The sequence below is a fragment of the Cuculus canorus genome, chromosome 8, assembly GCF_017976375.1.
Source record: "Cuculus canorus isolate bCucCan1 chromosome 8, bCucCan1.pri, whole genome shotgun sequence".
NCBI lineage: Eukaryota > Metazoa > Chordata > Aves > Cuculiformes > Cuculidae > Cuculus > Cuculus canorus.
The window spans coordinates 21,887,913-21,910,058 of NC_071408.1; the positions used below are offsets into that span (position 1 = coordinate 21,887,913).

Sequence of the window (22,146 nt, forward strand, 5' to 3'; positions counted from 1 at the left end):
GTTGCATCAAAGTGCTGTGCTTTATCCCACCTTTGAGTCAGTCTTGCAGGCAACTCTGGCTTGTCCAGCACTGGCTGATGGCAGTTGCAGCATCCCAAGGGTGAGTATGGGGATGGCACATCCAGAAAGCTCCCCAGCTTCCCAAACCTTCCCTTGTTGAGCCCTGTTGGGTACTGCAGATGGGAGTGCCCTGGGGCTAGGATCTGTTTCAGCCCACCGACTCTGCTCTGGTTTTCAAATTCACCCCCCTGAAACCCTTTCAGCCTTGGTGGTGCCTCACAGCTCCTCTTGGGTTGAGTCTGCTGCAGGGCAGGGGGCAGGAAACCACTCACCACACCCTGCTCTCACCAAACCTTCACGCCCAGCAAAAACCTAAACTCTGCATTAAAGAAAGTAAATAACTAAAAGCTCCAGTCCGCAGCTCCTCCCGGGGCTGTGGGCAAACGGAGGTGAGTTGTGTTCCCAGCTCAGCCTGCCTGGGAAAGCAAACTTGGGTGACACCAAAATGCTGGCAGGGCAGCACAGGCTGCTCCAGAGGTGGGGGAGCTGCTTGGTGCAGCCACACTGGTGCCTCTTCCCTGCCACTCTTAAATGCCATTAATACAGCAGAATAGCCTGGTTTGTTCCTAAGCATTAGGTTAAGAAAACAAGATAGTTTTTATAACTCTTTTACATCCTACCTAGATTTTAGCTGAAAAACCTAAATGGTTTGGCAGTGAAGCCAAACAGCACATCTTTTTTCTTTTTCACCCATAACCTGATGCCAGCGGTCCTGCACAAGCAGGCTCCTACCAATAATTCAAGTGCCCAGCTCCTGGCTGTGCTGTTTTGTCCGATTTCCATTGCCTCCTGACCTCCATCCTTCTTTATTTGCAAAGCTATACTCGCAGGCAGCGGTAATAAATCAATTAATGACTCTGATGAATCGTTTAATGGCTGACAAAATAACACTACAGTCAACAGCTTGGATCTCTACAGCAGTACCAGAAGATGCTGGTTGACTCAGGGTAGGGAGACGAAACAGAGACTGTTAGCTCAATTAGTGCAATTAGTGTGCGATTTAGAGGCTTAGACGGCATCTGCTGGCGTACAGAGCCGGTGTGTTAACTGAGAGCTTCGGTTTGGAAGCGAAATGCAGTAATCCAGATTGTCATTGCTGCACTCACTTCCACCAAAAACAGGGAAAAAAATCTAACGTACGTAGGGAAAATCCCCTACATGTCAGTATGTGTTTGTATATATCTGTGTATGCATGCTCCAGGAATTGCATTTTGTTTCCAGCGCAGAGCAAATTCACCATCTAATAAAAGGCAAAGGCGCCAGCATGCTGGCTGTGCTGGGCTGTCCTTGCTTGTCTCTGACAGCCATCTCCAGTGTGCTTTGGTGGAAGGAAATTCGGGGCATTGCATGCCAACAGGGAGTTTCATGTGGCTGGACTTGCTTGCAGTTTAGCGGCAGCTTGGACGTGGTGGCACAGCAGACTTTGTGTTCCTGTACCACCGCAGCACTGCCCATCTCCTGCCTGCCCCTTCAGCATCTCTGCCTTGCCCATACCTGTGCTGGTGGGGTTTGGAGGGGCTTAGATATTCACCAGGTGAAAGGGGTTTGGCAGGCAAATTCCAGCCAATATCTCCAGAGTCCTTAAAAATAGTTTGTTAACCAAACTGGTGAAAATAAGCCAGGTGGGAGAAGCTGGGAGGGCAAAAAAGTCTTTTGTTTGAAATTGATGTCAGAAAGCCTTTGGGTGTGGGTGCTCACCCTCAGGATTTGGGCACTCATCCTCGGGGTTTGGGAAATTTGTTCCCACTGTCCTTTTTTCCCCCTTTTCTGGCACATCCCAAAGATTTTGTGGAGCTGCTCCAGCTGCGGCTGCACTCCCATTGCTTCTGTGGGGCTAAAGGTGCCTCCGTGTTTACCTTAGCAGCGGTGATGGGGAGGGGAATAAAAAAGAAATAAAATGTCACTTCGCAGCCTTGTAAATCATTCATCAAGGGCTGACCAATTTGGCTCCCATCCTACAATATGCTCAGGGCACTTGTGGGTTTTTAATTACCGAGTTCTGCCAAGCGCCACATGTGCGAGGAGGAACTTTAAATCCCCGTTTATGCTGTGAAGGCATAGGTGAGGTTTCAGGGTGTTTAACGCAGAAAAGTATTCTGTGGTTTTGTGGAAAAAATGGGCATTTGCTTCCAGATTGTCTTTGGCTGCTTTACCCTCCTCCCTGTTGCAGAGGGGAGGAGGAGGGCAGCATATTTTCCCCATGGATCCCCAAATACATGTCCATCCTCACTCCACACCTCTTCAGGATCCATTTCACTTCGGGAGATTCCCCCAGCAAAGGATTATGGTGTGCTGGAAATCTCTTGAAACCATAAAATATCACCTTGGCAGCTTTATTGCAGCACTCGCCGCCTTGGGAGGGAAGCATTTTGCGTGATAGAGGGTTTAATAAAGGAAATTCCAAATGAGCTCGCTGCAGTTTGGGGCTCGGTCTTATATATTTTTGCATTAAGAACCGTCATCTGCTTTGCAGAGAAACTGCAATATGTTCATGGCCTTGGATTAAGATTTGGTTTTACTTTTATAGCTGACCCACTTGGGGGGATGGAGGGAGGGGAAGAACTGGGTTCAGTCCCTCTCCCGTCTATTTTTGCTGCCGTCTGATGTATAAAAAGAGCCTGGAACGGGCAGGCTTATTTTTCCTGCCAGGACTTTTTTTTTTTTTTTTTTTTTATTAAGTGTAAAAACACTCAGATCTGGCCTTTGCTGTTGATGTGGGGAAGGCTGCTCGGGATGCTTTGTTCATGGGCATGGGGGGAGCATGGCGTGGGCTGTGCCTGGTAGACCGCGGTTGTTTTGCAAAGGGGGTCTTGTTTTTTGGGGAATCTGCTTGTGCCGTTCTCTCCGGCGCTTGCAGCTCTGAGGTGCTGGTGTCGGAAAAGCAACCACTCATCCGTTGTGGTCCTGGCTTTCATCCCTGCACACTGACTCCTGCCAGAGAGCTTGATGGAAGGGGGCATGAGGGATGGCCCCTGGGAAGACACAAGGCAGCGCGGTTAGCCTGGTGCTCCCCTGCCTCTGCAGGGCTTTCTGGTCTGGATTAGAGGGATTCCCAACCAAACACTGGGGCCCCACCTTGGCAAGCCGTAGTCCTTAATAATAATCCTTCATTTTCTGGGCTGCCCAAGTCCTGACACCCCGGGTTCCGCACTCTGCTCACATCTTGAGGTTGTCACTGCATCAGATGCGGTCAGGGGCTGAGGCTATCTCAGCTGCTGTCAAGACGTGGGGTTTGGTGGGGTTGAGGTGCTTCAAGCTTTGGGGTAAAACCAAGCCTGAAGCAGCTCATGTGTACCCCATTTCCTCAGTGGAAAATTTTTCCACTAATGTTATTTTGTGGTGGACAGTTTTCCTTGGCACTGCCTGCCATGTGATTTTAGGTGGGTAAGTCTGTCATAAAAATTCATGGACAGAGTAGTTCAGTGATCTAAACCCAGTTAATATCACTGAGGCTCCCTTGTAACTGCCCTGAGAATGGGGGTTAGTTTGGTGATGAGTAGATGAGAACGCACTTCAACAGCACATGTAGCGCTCCTAGCTCAGCAGGGACTTCTTGCCAGCAGGGGTCTTTAGGGAGAAATCCTTATCTTACCATTTTCCTTCTGGGTTGGAGCCTCCCATCACGCTGGAGCTTTCCCAGGGTAGTTCGGTGCATGCCACCCTTCCCTCAGTACTTCCAGAGATGCTGCTTGCACCAGAGAAACCTCTTTGTCCATTGACGTACATCACAGAGAGGAAGTAAATATGAGTAGAGGTGCTGAACAGGAGCGAGTTGGGTGTCCGGGTACCCACCTTGTCCCTACTTTTTGGGACTGGAGCCGCTCGGGTGGCTCATCCTGCGGAGGCATGAGCAGGAGCACGACCCCAGAGGTCGATGCGATGAGGTTGGAAATTCATAATAAAGCCTTGGAACAGCTTCTGCCTGAAGTGACGTGGATGGATTAATGAGACTGAATGCCTGGGTAAATGAATAAATAAGCCCCAGAATTATACCCAGGTTTTGCGCGGCCATGTTCTCTGTAGGTTAACCACAGAGGCTGGTGCCTGTCTGGCTCTGAGCATCCTCTGCTCATTTCCCCATGGCGGGGAAGATGCTTGGGGCACAGAGAGTGATCCTTAGGGCTCTGGAGGTAATAGACTCAGTGTGGTGTGGTAGGAAAGACGGCTTTTTTTATGTGTTTTTTTCTTAACTCCAACTCAAACCACTATGTTTGTCCTGGTTTTGTTTCCCACAGAGCGCAGCTGCCGCCCCGAGTCCCGTGCTTGGAAACATTCCCCCGAACGACGGGATGCCCGGGGGCCCCATCCCACCCGGTTTCTTCCAGGTAGGCTGCTGCTCCTCCCGATGCTCAACTCCTCACTGCACACTTGTTTGCTTACGCTCTGGGTGTCAGCGCTTCTGTGCCTGTGTTTTTTTTCCAAGGGGATGCTAGGGAAGCAGCATGCTTGCGTAGCTGACCTGTCTAGGAAAAACTTGTGTTCTGCTGTCCTTCCATGTTTGCTTTCTATTTTTTGTGGCCTTAAAGCAAATTTCTTTCTTGCTTGAGGAGGTTACTGTATATTTACAAGCGATGTTTTTTCCACAGCTGCTTGGTTTGTGTTTGGGTTGAGATTGTATTTGTTCTCTGGTCCTAACAGACGTGCATAATTGAAAACATTCTGGATTTTGATTCCTGAAACTTTCCCCCCCACCTCTGGTTAACCACTTGATTTTTTCCAAATGCAATCACTGAAAGCATTAACAAACACTGGCTGCGGCTGCAGGCAGGAGTGGGCACCAGCCAAGTCCCCGAATGCCGCGAGGCACCTTGTAAGCAAATACCTAGCAAAGTCCCCAATGTCCCCTCATTCCTTCCTTCTCCCGCAACGAGCTCTGACCAGGGAGGGGGTAACGTGTGTTTGGAGTGATGCTGACGGAAAGGATCTCAACAGTCACTTGGAAAAGGAGTTTCAAAACTTGAACTGTGGGGAGTTTTTTGGATTTCTCTGGAATATCTTTACGCAGCGGCGTAAGCTCTTGGTGCATTAGAATCTTCCTCCTTGAGGAAGAAACACTTGTTCGTGTAACAAATGGGATAAGAGTTGAAAGGAATATTTGTTTTGGCAAGCTGCTTTTTTGTAATCTGGGCTTGTGATTTGTATATGGGAGAACTTCTCAGGCAGTAGACAGGCAGACTCGATAAGGCGCTTGTGATTTATTGTGGCGATATCTGAGGCCGATATCGCCATTTGTGTGTGTATGGGAAGGGGGAAGGAGGGTCTTGTGGTTTTTTTCAGAGAGATCCCATTTCCTGAACATGCTTCTGACAAAGTAAGAATATCCGATATTGATCGGGAACCCTAAAACAGGCGAATCATGTAGCAGCACTCAGTGGCATGGGGTGAAGCCAACAGCAGAGATGCTATCTCGCAGGTCATAGCTGCTGCCAGCAATTTGAGTGCCAAGCTCCTGCTTCCAACAAATGTGTCTCCGAAAGTCCTGATCTCGCCCCGCAGCAACACTGACTGTCCTTTCAGGCTCCCACCTCACCTAGAGCTGTGAGGGCTGCAGAACTGGCACGAAGTTAGGGCAAAGCTTCAAGAGTATGGGTTGGCTTTCCCTGAGAGGAGAGGGTGAGGCAAAAGAGTCTCATCTACCCAGACAGGCTGTACATGCTCCCGTTTCAACTCTTCCCGTTGACAGCCTCCAAGCTGTGCCCCCTGCTTTACTTTCTGCCTTCCCATAGCATTTTTGTGCTGATGGTCCGATTCAGAAGCAAGCAACCTATCGCAGCTCCCTGCCTCCCGTGGACCAGGAGCTACTGGGGAAGGGGGGATCATAAGCAGCTCTGCTTCTTTAGGACCTTTTGGCGCATGTCCTGAAAACCCAGCAGAAGTAATGGCTCCAGTGGAGGTGTCAGGCACAGGGATGCTGCCCGTCCCCAGAGCTGCTGGAGGGAAGAGAGGATGGGTGAAATGCATATGGCTTGCATGTGACATCTCAAGAGCCTGCCTTTCCTGAAAGCCCTCCAACATCTGGTTTCTCCTCCCAGCCCTTGGGATGGAGGGGAGGAGGGGAGAAGAAAAATCCCACCTTTTAACACAGTCTGAACATTCCCCCCATGTGAAAGCCCGTCTGATTTATTGCTGGGTGCTGGAGCTTATTCCATCTTCAGAAGGTGCTGGAGACCGGCCCTTGTGGAGGTAGGCTGGTGGCTCGGCAGCAAGCCAGTTGCAGCTCAGGGGGAATTTCTTATCTCTATAGGAAATTAAAGTGCTGAACTTAACAGAGCAAGACCAAAAAGCTCACTGGAGATGCAAAGGAGTTCTCCCTGACCCTTGGCATACCAGCTGCGGGAGTGGGTGAGGTTCCTGGTGGTACTATCTCAGCCAGTGCTTTCCATGTGCCAGGAGACTGGAGGATGGAGAGGGCTTTGGGATATCACATCTTGCTTTTCTGCATTGTACTGCAGGAACCAGGGACCTGCAGGGATATCTCTGAGGACAGCAGGCTTGGGGTTTTGGGAGGTTTTAGAGAGCTTGATCCTGTCCTGGCATGGTGGGGGATCACACCAGAAGCTGAGGAGGGAGTTGCCAGCAAAGCTCAAGTTGCAGAAACCCTGTGCTGCCACCGCGGGGGGTGCATGAACTCCCCCCAGCCCCGTGCATTCGGAAGTGTGCTGCTGTTTGGGAAAGGGAAAAAATTACACAAACTGTTCCCGGGAGCTAGTGGCCCAGAAACCCACAGGAGTGAGCTTGGAGGAAAAGTGACATGCCAGGAAGAGAGGAGGAGCCCCAGCTGCAGCGCCTGTCCGCAGCCGTCGTCTTCAGGGAGAGTCCCTTCTCTGCACTGGGACTCAGCCGTGACCTTTGGGCTGGGGGCCAAGGGAGTGCAGCCTGCAGAGTCTCCCAAAGCCTTCCCAAGACGATGGCAAAGGAGAGGCCCTGGGCATCCTTGGGTTGCCAGGGCACTGCACGGTGACAGCCAGTGGCACAGCATTGGGCTGTGCTCTGGACAAAAGATGGCCAGGTTGACAACCAATGTGCGTAGATGCTGTTATTTAAATCTCTCTCTTTGTCCCTTTGAGATGAGCAAACAAACCCTCTGCTCGTCCTCCTAAAGGTCATTGGAGGCATTCCTGCTTTTCTTTTGAAAGCTGGATTGATGCCGGGGTGCAGATCCCTCAGAGGAGGAATGGGGCTGTCAGGGAATTGTAGAAAGCAAAATTAAAATTTGGAAGCAATTAATACCACACCTTCCTACCACTAAATAAACTGCGGAGGACCCAGTCAGCAGCCCCCACAGCGACCGTGCCTTCTCTCCCCAGTGCGAACTCCCCGCACCGCCCCGTACACTGATGAAATGGAAAGTTGACCATAAATCAATGTCGGCGTCTGCGTTAGCTATGCATCAGCAGCTTTGAGCCGAGATGCACCAAAACAAAGCGCTGGCTGCTCGGTGTTCCCACACTGCCCCCTAATGCAGAGAGACCTCGGGAGCTGGGGAAGACGGGGGGCTCCAGGGTCTAGAGGGCTCCCCCCAACATCCCCTGCTCTTCCCGCTTCTCCTCCCTTCATCCCAGGACACATCTCTTTGGGTAAGGTTGTCCATGGTGGGGGAGGATGGTAAAGCCAAGTGCAATAGGATGGGGTCCATGTTGTCCTGCTCCCTCCTCGGGGACCACCATTTTCCCCCTGCTTGGCTCCATGAGCACCTGGTTGTAGCAGAAGCTGCTGCTGGCACACTGTGGTCAACCAGCTCTGGCAAGGTTGCAGAAGAGCCACAAAACAAGGCTGCCCTTCCCAAAACCAGAGAGGCACAGGGCAGAGATCGGAGATCAATTTCAGCCTTGCACTGGGCAGGATTTGAAGGAAGGTGGCTTGTGAGCTGGAAATGAGGAAAACCAAGCATCGGAGAAAGTTTTTTTTCTGGAAGTTTAGTAGGATGCCCAAGGCTTTTGTACCGAGCGTCTGGAGCATATGGTGGGATTTGCAGTCAACTTTCTCTCGGGTGCTCCAGCCAGATGGAGGTGACTGTTCTTGGCTCCAACTGACACGGGTTTGTTTCCTGAAGAGCTTGTGTTAAACATATTCCTTAAAACCAGGCTTCTGCAGTTGGGAGCCCCAGCTGCAGGCAAGGCAGAGCTCCTGCCCACGGCTGCCTTCCACCGTCTGCGCTGGAACTTGGCCCACCTTGCCTTGTCTTGTCTTGCCTTGCCTTGCCTTGTTCTGCCTTGCTTTGCTTTGCCTTGCCTTGCCCTCTCTCGGGAAGATGCGGTTGGGTCCTCACCTGGCACCACGCACTGGAAGGCAGCCATGGTCCTCCTCTCCAAAGGCACCTGGAGCATCTCTCCTAAAGACTCCTTCAGGGATATCTTTTTTTTTTTGTTGGAAACTTGCAAAATTTCCCTTTCCTTTGGTAGGAATAAAGTTCCTATCCAATAAACCCAGGCATGTCTTTAATTAATATCCATCAAATTTATGTTAGTATTTTCTAATGTCAAAACCAATAGGCAGGGGCAGGTATTTTAAAACACGAGATGCCTTCCTATTGCTAACTCTAAATTGTCTCATGGCAGTGATGCTTTGCCTTCTCGTACCATCCTGCATTGTTCTGCCACCCCCAGAGGTGCCTGAAAATGTTTTTAAATAGAAAAACTCCCCCATTAGCTGAAAGTATGTAGCCCATAAAACATGATCCATTTGTGGTGAATTACGCTGGAAACATAAATTGACACACACGGAGCTATGATCACTCATGCCATTTTCCATCTTTAATATTTTACAAGAAGTTTGAGGAGTCGAGCTCGTTAAAGACAGAGTGGAAATAACCTGATCACTTGGAAACTCCCTTTAGAAAGGAGCAGCAGCAGCAAACGTGGATCGTCTGATGGGCCAGGATGGGCTTTTAAAGTCCCTGTAGTGTAGAGGGGGGAAAATAAAGCAGAGGGAAGGTTGAGGCATGGACGGCTGTTGGAAACAGTTTTCTCTGATGCTGTTTTGGCTGTTGGTTTGCTTGTTGGGTTTTTTTTGAGGCAGCTACAGGAAGGAGAAGAGTCTCCCCCTGTGCAAGGCCTCCGGTATGGGGGAAAAAAGAGAGCTTGAGAGATTATGGGGTTTCTCTGGTTGAGGAGAGTGCTAGTCTTGAGTTGAAAGTGAATTGACTACAGAGCAGATCCTGCACAGCTGGCACAGCAAGTTGAATGGATCTCTGCTCAGGGGATGTGACTCCAGGGCATTTGGGATGTGGAGGATGCAGGACTGTGTGTGATCGGCCTCCTCTTGTAACAGCACTCGTTAATAACTGCTAAATACACATTTTTTAAGAAAAAAGCATTGTTCTGTTGGTTGGAGCCCACATGTCATCTCTGGAAAACACTTGTCTCAAGTGCCATGATCCATCAGGATCATCTGCTGGTTCCTCGGCAGCGAGGGAAACCCATGCGTAAAAGCAACTGATCCGGTAGGCGTTCCTGGCCAAACGCAGGTCCAAGCCCTGAAACATCTGCAAATATTTACAGAGATAACAATATCCAGAGGGTCTGTGTTTCTGACAGAGCTGAGCAGCCGTGCCGTGGGGGCGCGGGAGGGGGCCATGGCAGTTGCAGCCTGGAGCAAATGTTTCAGATGCTGCTGCTTGTTGCTGTTTTGAAAAAGCTAAAAAAGAAGGGGGAAAAAAAAGAAAACAACCCTTACAGCTCCTCCCTGCCTGCTGAGACATTTGCACAAGCTGGGCGTTCTGCAGTCACGTTATCCAGAAATCTCTGCTGGGAGTGGTACCACATTGGATAATGCAATGGCAAAGATGCAGTGGCGCCAAGCCTGGGGCATCCTGGAGAGCGGCCTTGGGTGATGGGGCAGGACTGCGCTCCGGAGGATGCATTCAGCAGCACAAACAACCAATGCTCACCAGAACTGATAGCAGCAGGGCATTTTTCTCCGGTGAAACCACCACCATGTCTTACAGACACTTTTTCTACGATTTTTCTACCAAACGCTGCTTGCTCTGAAGCCCTAAATGCAGCCCCTAAGCATCACCTCCAGGAGCAGCCAGGATGCGTATAGGTGGCCGTGTCCCCCAGACATTTGATACCTGTTAACCCCATGCCCTTCCACATCAGGGAATATGGGAGTGAGAATGTCAAGGGACTTAATCAGAACTTCAGGTTGGGATCTGCGTGACTGTCCAGTCAGTACCTGGGTAACAACAACAAGGCAGGCGTTGTGGAGGACCTGTTGACTCTTGCATTGATGGGACTTGAGAATTGGTCTCTGCAGGTCCTTTTTTTTCCTTTCCACTTTGTTTCATTGCTCATTCACTTCTGCTGATCTTCGCTTCCCAAATCCTGTGGTTGTGATGTATAGGAAGGGCATCGGTGGTCACCAGACCTTGCTGTGGGGTGCTGCCCTCCATGGTCCAACTGGTGGTAGGAGGTGGTTGCTGTCTCTGGTGTGGTTTGCAGTCACACAGACAGAGTTGGCCACCTCAGAGGCAAAAATAAGTCAAGTTTCATGCATAGAGAGGGCTTCTGCTAAAGGAGGTTGATGCTACAGCTGGACCACAGAGGTTTGTCTTCGCTGCTCTGGTGGGACGTGGATGGAGAAAAGCAGTTGTGCTGGCACCAGGAGGGTTGTCCTGAGGTCCTGTGACCTCTTTCAGCCAAGTTTCGCTGAGCAGTAGGGGCATGAGTAGGCTGCCTTCGGCTCCTGGAGAATATGTGGGACTTTATTTCTCAGGGCACGGCGGCTGGAGTGGGGAGACTGGCAGGAGGCTGTTGGTTTAAATCTGCTTGGCTCCATCTCACCACCAAACCATTCAAATAAAAATAAAAAAAAAAGAGTAAAAAAAAAACCCACCCTCTTACTTTATTTACATTGCACTCAAGTTTCCGCCGTACAAAAGATTTGCAGGTGCAAATATGTCCTGCCTTCATTAACTTCCCCTCCCTTTTTAATTTATGTGATTTCAATTTTCCTTCCCTGTACTGTTAATTAGGGGACCCTCTAATCAGTACCATTATCACAGTGGTATTCATGTTTAGGAAAGCTGCTAAACAAATGCTTGCAAAATTGCTAAATGGCTAATTAATGTCTGTTAATTAAGAAAATTGCTCATGGTAACAAACCATGCCATTGCTGGCAGCAGCTAGAAGGCGAACACTTGTTGAAATTAGTAACGAGGCAGGTAGAGAACATCTGCTCCGGCGCCAATCCTGGAGCCTGCCGTTGCTTCCCATCACCTACTGACAACGCTCGTTTGCTTTCTCTACCAATTACACCTCCTCTGACTCAAAAAACACACATATCTTTTTCCTTACATTAACACGCAGCATTATATTCTTGCACTGAGCTCACGGTTTTTCCAAGCAAATTTTCATTTTGTGCTTATAAGGGAAATATATAAAAAATAAAGTGAGTGTTCAAGCCCAAAATGTCAGCAGCTGCTGCATTGCAGCCTTAAACCTGCACCGACTAATCTCTCCTTTTTTCCCCTAGACATCCTTTCTTTGCTTGCAAGCCACTTTGCTCGCATCTGTAGGGAATCCAAGGATGTTGCATCCATACAGGCTGGCAAGGCAACCCCAGTTGTGCCAGCCAGACACTGACCAGGCATGAGCTGGGACGTGCTCCTTGTCCTCTGTGCTCTCTCCAGCACCTCCAATAAGCCACAATCTAAAAGCCCCAGAGGTTATCTCCAACTTTTGGGATGAGAGAGGAGAAAATTATATTTTTTGTTGTTCGGGGGTGTTTTTTGTATTTCCCCCACCTCTCTGGTCCTTTCCTGCATATTTTTTCTTCCTCATTGCACACCCTTGCAAAGTGTTTACCTGTGTGTTTATCATTGCAGACTTGGTTGAACTACCGAACTGTTTACCGTCAATGTGGCTGCTGTATTTTGACAGATGTTCTGATTTTTAAATTTTTTTTTTTTGCATATATCATTATTTATTGTTCAGCTACAAATGAATAGAAACTCAATTAAAAACAAGAAATAAAATTCAGAAATGGGAAAACTTGACTTCCCAATGAAACAGGTCCACCCGTCAATCCTTTTTTTAGCTCTTTCTGCGCTTTCATGTGCTAATCTATAACCTCCTTCTACTGTCTGACCTCACAGGGACCGCCTGGGTCACAGCCCTCGCCACACGCACAGCCTCCACCCCACAATCCTAACAGCATGATGGGACCCCACAGTCAGGTAAAGACACTAGCGATGGGTAGGGCTGTGAACCGGGACGTGCACTCAATTGCTTTTTTTTTTCCCTCTATAAGGATGCTGGGCAGCGGGTACCCGCTCCCTGGGGAGCATCCCCTTGGGCACCCCAGCTCCGAAGCAGAATGTTGGTTTTTTCCCTTTTTTTTCCTTTTTTTTTTTTGGATGTGCAGTTGTCAATGGACTTGAGAAGTCAATCATGGGTATCAGACTGTTTTACCTTCCCAAGGTAGCCTGAGAAATTTAACTTGATGTGGGTTTATAAGCTTCTGTTAGTAGCAGCAGCTGTAAAAAAATTAACTTTCTATCTTTTTTTTCAGTACTTAGCGCTGGGGTTTTTTTTGTGTGTGCCTGTCTGTATGTGCTTATTTGCCACTTTTTAATATATCTATATATTTAAACTTGAACAGTATCTAACACCCAGGGTTTCCCATGCACTAATTTTAACAGCCTCACCTAGTATTGCCGATGTCAAACGCTTTCACACAATAAATCTGCAGAGAAAATGTTTAAAAAAGGACTCCGGACACCTTTTTTTATTTTTTCTTTTGAAACTTAACTTTTTTAAAAAGGATGTCTCCAGAAAAAAAACAAAACAAAACAGTGTGTACAGTCTAACCAGCGTGCGTGGGGAGCGTGCTGCCTCCCCACAGCTCGGCCCTGACCCCCTTTTGTGTCCCCACAGCCGTTCATGTCGCCGCGCTACGCTGGAGGTCCCCGGCCCCCCATCAGGATGGGCAACCAGGTACTGTGCTCCCAGGCTCCATGCTAGTGGGTTTCCAGGGGATGGCTTTTATATGGGGAATGGGATGAGGGCCATGTGTCCTGCAGGTGCTTCCTTGGGTTTGGATGGCAAGCATCACCTCTCTTGGGCATCCCCCGTTTTCTTGGTGCTGGAGGATCAAGTGTCGCATAACTGTTTTATTTTCATTTTTTGTTGAGGTTTATGCATAGCCAGGGTGTAAATGGCGATGGGGAATGTGCCACTTTCTATTTGTGGTGTTTTCAGCATGGCCATGCTGTGCTGCATGCTCACTGCCAGGGCTGGATTTTCCCTGCAATCACAGAAAATTAAAGTGATGAAGATAATCCTGCTGCTGGGTTGACTGAGTGCTTAGATCAGCGGCGGGGTCAAGCAGGGCAGGTCGCTGCTGAATTTTTTGGGTTTGGTTTATCCTCTTATCCCAGCTTAAAGAAGGGCAGTTTGTTTCTGGCCTTACGTACATAGGCTTCCACCCCACGCGCTGCCTGACCGCATGGCCTTCGGTTGAGGAATTTGTCTCGTTCCCAGGGATGTTGTGCAGACCCATAGGGTAATGACTGAACCAGGGTTATTTATTATTAAAGGGAAATTAAAGGGAATCTGTAATTCCTTTGGGTAGTGAAGGTGACTGTGCAAAAATAATATTGGGAGCTTGTTTTGGGGCTAACTATTATTTTTATGTAGCTCTTATTAGCAGGAAGAGCGGAACAGACAGGAAATAGGATGTAGCAGCTTGCTTAGTGTTTGTGCTTGCTGGATTTGAGACTTGAATCACTGGAACATGCCAAGGGATGGCGAGACAGCTGAGATGTAGCTGAGAAATACTCAAGGGGGGCTATCGTCGGACCCCACGCCCAGCTGGGCTGGAAGAGCCTCACATCCAGGGCACTGGTGGCTGGTTTAGCAAGGTATTAGTTAATGCCACCTTCTCATGGGGCAGTTTTAATGGCCCTCATCCTGCTGTGGTTCCCAGGCTGGTCCCAAGCACTGCAGGAGGTGGGCACAGTGAGGTGAGACAGGTAGGAAAGTCAGAGCACCAGGCTGGGGTGGTTGCTCTTGCAGTGGGGCTGAGCATCTGAGAGTGGGTGAAGTTAATTAGAAAGGATTCCCCCCCCCCCCCCAAACACCATATAAAGCACTGGTTTGTACCTTCCCAGAGCTCAGCGAGGTTGTGGTCGCATCCAGAGGGACAGGAGGAATAAATAGGTGGGCAGGAAGGTCAGACAGCAGAAGTGTAAATATCCATCATTACAACTCCCCTGGTTTATCTTCCTCCTGCTACCAGCCTCCAGGCTGAAAAAAAATAGGGATTGGGTAGATTCTGTCTCAGCACAGCCATGCCCACCCAGTGCCAGTGCTGTGCTCTGGCAGTGGGGTCTGTGTCGGTACTCAAATAAAAGGCAGTGCTGTAGCAAAACCGTTTACAGTTTGCTTCCCCAGGCAGATGGTATCTGCGCTTTTCTCTCTTTATCTATTCGGAGCAGCCTTTGAACTTTAAATAGCTGCATTGCCCAAGCAGAGCTGGGTTTGGGGAGGGGGAGCATCCGCCCTCCCCTCCTGCCTGCATGGGAACAGGTCTGAATGCTGGTCTTCTGCAGATGGACCTTTCCCCATCAGCAGCCAAGGAATCATTGCAACCTGTATTGTTTGAGCTTGGCACTGGTGTAAAGATCGGGGAGCCAAGCTGCCGGTCTTCTTTCCCCACTGGCTTTGACATCTCTGCCCTGCGCTGCCTGGGCTTTCTCCTGCGCCTCCAAAATACAACAGCCTGATAGGCATGGGGCTGTAGGGAGAGGAGGAAGCGCTGGTGCCTTGTTTGGTTTTTAGAGGGCATTTGCGAAAAAAAGGGGAGGCAAACATGCAGAGGCTGTAGAAAGATGCCCGAGATGCAGGATGCTCAGACGGCCACAGGTTGTACTGTGGCAGGAAGGGTGGTGTGACCTGGGGAGTGCACCGAGGAGCCTCCCAAAAGCCTAAACTCTCAACCCAAGTCTATCCCTGTAGACTGCATTTTAGTTTGTTTTTTTTTTTAATCTTCCTTCCGTTGCTTTCACAGCCTCCAGGCGCCGTTCCTGGTACACAGCCATTGCTGCCCAATTCGATGGATCCCACGCGACAACAAGGTAAACCCAGTGGAAGAGGTTTGAACATTAACATTTCTTATTAGCTGTTGGTCTGGGACCCAAGGAGGCTGCTGTGCTTGTAACACCCCTGCTTTCCTCCCAACAGGGCACCCTAACATGGGCGGCCCCATGCAAAGGATGAATCCTCCACGAGGGATGGGCCCCATGGGTCCCGGTCCGCAGGTAAGCCCAGTACCAAAGAGCATCTTACAGCTCAGCAAACACCACGCACCATCAAACCAACCTCCTGGAGCTCAAATAGCTGGGAGTTTTACCCCCCCCCGCCCCGTCCCCCATTAGTGTTAATGCGTTTTACATTAGTCTTGCATCTGGAAATCCTTCTCTTTAATATGAGTGAGGTCTTCAGAGCTCATTAAGGGTATTGCAACCCCCCTCCTGCCCTTCCGTCAAAGGGGATGGCACTTAGTGCCGCACCCGAGCAGCCTTTGAGTGCATTACACCGCCTGCCTGGGAAATAGTTATGACCCTAACAGCAGGAAAGGGAAAGGAGGCTTTCATTAAAAATAAATAAATAAAAAGAAATGGCAAAAATCCTTTTAGCATGGGAATAAGGCTTTCCTCTGCGAGGTTCCCCTCCACCTGCCCCTCCTGCTGCCTGCTTGAGCACTCTATTTCAGGAAAGGGGAGTAAACTCTTGAAATTAAGCAGATCTGGGTTAATGTATGCTGTCTTTCCATTGATTCACTTTATGGAGTGGCTTGTTGTTGACTCACTCCTGTTTGTTCCTTCTATGAGACTTCAAAACCCGATTACCATATTGTGGTTGGAGGTTTATCCTCTCTGCATTGTCGCCTACGTCGGGTTTGTAGCGTGAGGATCAGAGTCTGTCAAGAGACAAGCGGGTGTGCTGGAGTTTTGTTTTGGTGTTCCCCCGGAGACTGTTGAGATAAGCAAATATTGTGTAAAGAGAAAGTTGTGTCATCTGTTTTTAACACCAGCCTGAGAATGCTGCTCAGGGATGCTCGCCCGTCTCCACAGGCACTCAAATCCATCCTAGGCCAGGGGATAAAAAAACCTGCGTGAGCATCATTTCACTGACAAGCCCAGTGATAGCAGTACTACTCTGTTTAAAATCCTCCTTTCCTGGAGGACTGCGTCCGTAAAAAGTGGCGTTTGCTAGCTTGGCCTGCGCCAAGGGGAGCAGCAGCTGTTTGCCTGGGAGAGGCTGCTCGCTTCCCACTTGCAAAACTCGCCATGAAACTTGGAAGCCATGAGCGCGCGTTCAGCGCCGCGTGGGATGGCAGCAGCTCTGGGAGCCGGCAAGAGTTGTGAAATGTTCAGAGCTTTATTTTTACTCTGCCATTCCCTGTGTAGGTACATTAGGGAGAGGGTTTTTAAAAGGCAGCCTTTGCCTGGGAAAGCGCTGGGCTTCCCAATCTGGCACTCGCGAGGCACTGCCTCCCCACAGCCATCCAGGAACCAGCGCCTGTGCTGGCAAGCACCAAAAATATCAAATCAAACCCAGCAGCCCCTCACATTTTGCATGCCCGAGACTTATTTTGCTTTAAGCTTTGCATCCAGACCTTCCCAAATACTCCTTAAATTATTCCGAAGGGCCGCAGAGCATCCAGCTTGGACATCCTGGCATCCTGAAAACAGCCACTTATTACGAACTGACGATGAATCATCCCTAACAGCTGATCACCACTGCCTTTTTCCCTTTAACAGTTGCAGGTTAGCTCTGCAGATTAGGTTCCCTGGTGCCTCTACGAAGAGGATTTGTAGTTCGCTGGGTTTTGGCAGCATCTTGCCAGAGCCCAGCAGCACCCAGGTCGCTCGGCACAGCTGCGTTCCCTCCCCACCCTCCCTGAGCATCTTTCAGATGGCTTCGTTTTCCAGCCTTTCAGCTCCAATTAAAAATGCTGAGCTCTTTTTCTTTTTTTTTTTTTTTAAACAAGGGGTTTGATGCTGCTATTCAGTGTAAATGGCTGGAATTTTGATCAATTAAGGACTTGTTGGTAATTTGTTTGGGGAAAACCCTTTTCTGCCTCTTCAAAACAAACTTTGGTGATGCCCTCAGCAGAGCACCATGTTCCAGTGCATCTATAAATCCAGGGAAAAATCAACAACACTGAGGTATTGTACCTTAAATCCAGCTTGAGCACTCTGAGGGGCTGCGAAATAGGAAGCAGCCAGCCGTCCCCGCTCCTGGCCTGGCAGTTTTTTCTCGAAATGGCAGAAATGCAGCCCAAAAAGATGCATCACAGGAAGGAGGGAAGGTGCGAGGGGAGGAGTGGCAACGCGACCTAAATCCTGCTGCACGTCACCCGGAGGGCACTGGCAGCAAAGCGCAAGCCAAATGGAGCGTGGCATTCAGGGGATTCCTCTTCCTTCTGTGCCTTAGGCTTGGCTTTGTACTAGAGCTGGTTTTAGGAGATGAGAGACGTGGATCTGAGGCTTCTGGTCCTGGCTGGGGGCTAAGCCGAGCTGAACTAAGCTGGGAGTTGAGCCCCAGGGGGCTTCAGACCCACTCCAGGAAATGTAGCAAAGAGCTGGGAAACAACAGGAAAACAAGCCTGGTTTGGTTTTCCCTACTCCATCCCTCATCCTGGAAGCAGGAGATACTCCATCTCAGGAACACTCGTGCAGGCTTTTCTCGTCCTTACACTGCAGCAATAACCATCCAAGGTTTTCTCCTCCTGCCCCTGTTTTCTCCCGCACAAGACAGACAAGCCCAAACGGCTCTCACTGGCATGTGGAGGCTGTGGGCAGATTTGTCTCCTGGAGCTGGGAGGGGGCTAATTCCTTCAACTAATGTGGCAGCAGAGACCAAGGGGGAACTTAGGGGCTCAGCCTGACTCCCTCCCATATTCAGCTGCCTGGGCTTTTTTTATCAACACAATTGCTAATTGCCTCTAGGTTCACCATCATCTAATATTTTTTAAATCTCATTTCTGCAAACTAACCCTCTTGGTTTTTTGTTTGTTGGCCTTTTTTTCCCCTTTTTTGTCTTCTACATTTTCCCTTCCCATTACGGTTGGCTGACCCTTGGTTATTGTTGCAGAACTACGGCAGCGGCATGAGACCTCCACCCAACTCCCTAGGTCCCGGCATGCCTGGAATTAACATGTAAGGCAAACCTTGCACCGGGGATGTTTGGCTGCCAAATTGGGTTTTGCGGGACTGTACAGATAAAGACATGACATTTTATTTTTTCACGTTTAATTTTGACCCCAGGGGGCCAGGAGCCGGCAGACCGTGGCCGAACCCCAGCAGTGCTAACTCAGTGAGTATCTCATGGTCCTTGAAGCAACAGCAGGGCTGGTCAGGGACTGTCCTGCAAACAGAGTGTTTCCCATCATTTTGTTTATGCACTGCCCCTGGTCTGAAGCCTAAATTCTGCTCTTGTGCTGCTCTCCCTGTGGTGGGATGCAGCTGCAGGGCCTGGTGGGCTCTGGGACCCCCATCCTGGCCAGGCTGAGGGGGCAGCAGGGGCTCTCGGCTGTGCCCTAATGGGGTCTGTGGGAGCTCCTGTGCACTCCATAGCTGAACCCAACTCTCTTCTCTGTATAGATCCCATACTCTTCTTCATCGCCTGGTACATATGTGGTGAGTCCTACTCTGTCTGTGTCTTGTCGTCGGGCTGCAGAGATGTTAGCGTTCAGGGAGCTCGTGTGGTTTGGGGAAAAAGTGGAGCTGGGGAGGGGCGAGCTGCATTTGGGAGTGTGAGGTCCAACTTGGGGAGGCATTTGAAAATGTGAGGAGGTGGGTGGTGCTCATGTTTGCACGGCTGATCCCTTCTTCATTCCTCCACAGGGTCCGCCTGGTGGCGGCGGTCCTCCAGGAACACCCATCATGCCCAGTCCTGCAGGTACGAGACACCCCTCACTGGGGCTCCTGCCCTTTCCCCCGCCAGGAGATCCCATCCGTGGGGTTGCACTGCTGAGCACAGGCAACTCCTGCCCAGGCAACGATAACAAATTTATATAGCTTTTGCTTTTCCGAGGATCGAGCGGCATGGGCTGCTTGGCTTCGGGGTGGCATTGGGGAATATCCCATTATGGATTTGGATGCTGTGGGTCTCAGAGAGGTGGGGAGATGAGGAGTGCTTCCATGGTGGGGAATCACCTCCCTGAGCTTCCCAGCTAGCAGTTGAATTATTTTTCACAGTTGAATTTCTGTGATGAAAAACTTTGTGGATCTTCATTAAATACAAATTAGCCCGAAAATGGTGGTACTTAGAGGGAATTTTAGGTGATAAAATACAAAAGAATGAGTTCAAGTGGCATGAGTTTGTTTTAATTAAGAAATGAATTAATCACCCAACTTACTGGGCTTCACTGTTCCACAGATTCAACAAATTCAAGTGACAACATCTACACAATGATTAATCCAGTACCGCCCGCAGGCAGTCGATCGAATGTAAGTCTGCTTTCTAATAATTTACATATCAGATACCATAACAAATCATAATTAACTTCATCAGTTGAGAGTAAAGCAGTTTAATTGATTTCAGCCATTTGTTACAAAACAGAAATAAAACAAACCATCAAAAAGCGATTAACTCTTCAGTGACTTTGTTAATTTTTTATGCTTATTATGAGAGCAGTGGTCCTGCTGCTCCGGCCAAGGTGGTGGCAGCTGTGTACCCGGTGAGATGCTGTGTTTTGCGGGATACAGGCAGACTTAAATCTCACTAAACGCTGGTTGGAGGGAACCCTATGTACTGTCATGGGTCCAGATCTGCCCACACGGCCAGATTTTATAGGTGAACCCACAGGACCATGAGCTCACCGACATGCCGCCTGGTTTTGTAGCTGATTTTGGTTTTGTTGCCTTTTTTTTCCGCAGTTCCCAATGGGCCCTGGCTCTGACGGCCCCATGGGCGGCATGGGCGGCATGGAGCCCCATCACATGAACGGATCATTAGGTGAGCGCCCACACAGGAGCCCCACCATGTCTTTGCTCTGCAGGGATGCTGGCAGAGCATCCCAGTGCCTGCTCCCATCCTGGGCTCAGCCACCAGTTCAGACCAGTGCTGGAAGCAGAGCCTTTGGCTGGAACTCAGAAAGGGGGTCTAGGGCAGAGCAGGGCACGGGGGCCATCTACATGCTCAATAAGGCTGTTCTCCTTTTGTGTCCCCCTGTGCAGGGTCAGGAGACATAGATGGACTTCCAAAAGTAAGTGAGCTGCAGAGCGGGTGCGTGCCCCCCCACCCCACCTTTTCTGGGCAGTGGGGTGCCTGTGTGACCCCGATGGATGGGGACACATCGGGGGGTACATGCCCGGGGCAGATGGGGCTGCATCCTGGCCCCGTGGCGTTTTGAGGGGCACAAGGACCTGCTCACCACCTCCTCCCGCATCTCCCACAGAATTCTCCAAACAACATAAGTGGCATTAGCAATCCCCCGGGCACTCCAAGAGACGATGGGGAGCTGGGAGGCAACTTTCTCCATTCCTTCCAAAATGACAATGTGAGTGAGTGCGTCCTTGGGGTTGGGGGGAATGGTCCCCAAAGCATCCTGGCACAGGGGTGGGTGGGTTTGGTGGTGGGTGCCCAAACCTGGGTTGTGCTCTGTGTGAGCTGTTCTGGGACAGAGAATGGGGAGGAAGAAATACACTGGTGTGTGCAAGCTTGGGTACTCACTGTGATGGTGGTGGGGAGGGGAGAGGAGCTGTGGGGTGGAGGGGACAGGGATGGAGAGGAGCTGGTGCAGATGCAGCTGGCCTGGCCGATTCAAGGTGCTGTGCATGTCTACAGACATCTCTCCTCTTCTTCCTCTGTTAGCGGCATATACAAACATGCATGTTAATTATTTGTTTTAAATTGCATCTCGCCTCATACTGTTCTGCTGATTTTCTCCCTGAAAAAGCAAGTTCCAGAGCCGATTACACCCTGATAAATTCGAGTCTCCAACATATCCTCTCCTTCTGATTTATTAGATCCAATTAGGTTGCTGTATAGTTGTCATCAGCCTCCTTTTGCATTCCCCTTTGGTGCCTGGGGGTCTGGCCCGTCTGGTTTCTCACCGTGGCTCTGTCTCTCTTCCAGTATTCCCCCAGCATGACGATGAGTGTGTGATTTCCCTCCCCCTCCTCTCCAGGATCAAGAGAGTCAGCTGCCGTTCGGAGGATCTCAACGAATTATGCAAGAAGAAGAAGAATCTAGGTGTATGGGCAGGGAGACGCGTGGCGGGGGCCAAAACCCCAGGTTTAGTTTCATGCAATAAAAAGGCTGAACTTTTTATTCCATAAAACATGAAGGACAAAACTTAAAATATTTCAAGATGACAAGACCCTTCTTTGTGCAGAAGGGTTTATATATGTACATGACACTTCTTTTTGGAAACAAACGGAAGCCTCTAGCACCCAACTCCGATCTCTTTGCTTTGTTTTAAATAAAGACAGAAACCGAACCTGTTGTATGTTTGTGCCGTGCAACACCAGGAAGCTAGTCTAGATATGAAATCTCATGTTGTCTCTGTTGTAGTCATTTTTTTAAATAAACTGGACAGTTTACAATGGTGGTTTTCGTTCAGAAGGCCTGTTGTTTTTTGTTTTTTTTTTTTTTGGTTTTGGCTTTTTTTTTCCCTTCTATTTTGGGGTGTTTTTTTTGGTTCATTTGCAGCACAACGCTTCCTCCTCCAGTTAACAAGATCTGCTTTGGGGAAGAGACTCCACCACCTCGTTATAAACTTGTTAACGCAGGTGACCCCTTCTAGGATCACATCCTCGAATGAATCGTGATCTTGCTCTCTGTGACTGTGGCATGCACTGTGTTAGTCTTTCCCCCCTCTCCGAGTACAAGAAGAAATCTCTGTCCCTCCCTTCCCCAGAGTCCTTCAGCTGGTTCACTGCAAAAGTAATTGAGGTTTTTTTTAATATTTTTTTTTTTTAATCCACCGAAAGGGTTGATCTGACCTGGGACTTTGAAACTGTGATCTCCAGCTAACTTTGGGGGTTTTGGGGGTTTTATTTGCTTTGGGGGTATGTTGGGGGGAGGGGGTGTCTTTTCTTTAGAGATGTGCTCTTGTCAGGGTTTCATT

At 49.5% G+C, this 22,146-nt stretch overlaps 1 protein-coding gene across 2 annotated transcripts in view; it reads left to right on the forward strand.

Annotated features, from left to right (window-relative positions):
- The window catches only part of SSBP3 (single stranded DNA binding protein 3), a 54,209-nt gene extending 32,585 nt beyond the window's left edge, over nucleotides 1-21,624 (forward strand). Inside the window, exons 5-18 of one of the 2 annotated variants that reach the window (XM_054072634.1) lie at nucleotides 4,296-4,385; nucleotides 12,158-12,238; nucleotides 12,939-12,998; nucleotides 15,073-15,139; nucleotides 15,246-15,322; nucleotides 18,165-18,229; nucleotides 18,338-18,386; nucleotides 18,674-18,709; nucleotides 18,917-18,971; nucleotides 19,452-19,522; nucleotides 19,952-20,030; nucleotides 20,252-20,280; nucleotides 20,473-20,574; nucleotides 21,153-21,624. In XM_054072634.1, the coding sequence (XP_053928609.1) occupies nucleotides 4,296-4,385; nucleotides 12,158-12,238; nucleotides 12,939-12,998; nucleotides 15,073-15,139; nucleotides 15,246-15,322; nucleotides 18,165-18,229; nucleotides 18,338-18,386; nucleotides 18,674-18,709; nucleotides 18,917-18,971; nucleotides 19,452-19,522; nucleotides 19,952-20,030; nucleotides 20,252-20,280; nucleotides 20,473-20,574; nucleotides 21,153-21,182 (891 nt within the window). In that variant the 3' untranslated portion in view covers nucleotides 21,183-21,624. The remainder of the gene's footprint in view (nucleotides 1-4,295; nucleotides 4,386-12,157; nucleotides 12,239-12,938; nucleotides 12,999-15,072; nucleotides 15,140-15,245; nucleotides 15,323-18,164; nucleotides 18,230-18,337; nucleotides 18,387-18,673; nucleotides 18,710-18,916; nucleotides 18,972-19,451; nucleotides 19,523-19,951; nucleotides 20,031-20,251; nucleotides 20,281-20,472; nucleotides 20,575-21,152) is intronic. The other variant, XM_054072636.1, reaches the window with a different exon arrangement.
- The last annotated feature ends 522 nt before the right edge of the window (nucleotides 21,625-22,146 follow it).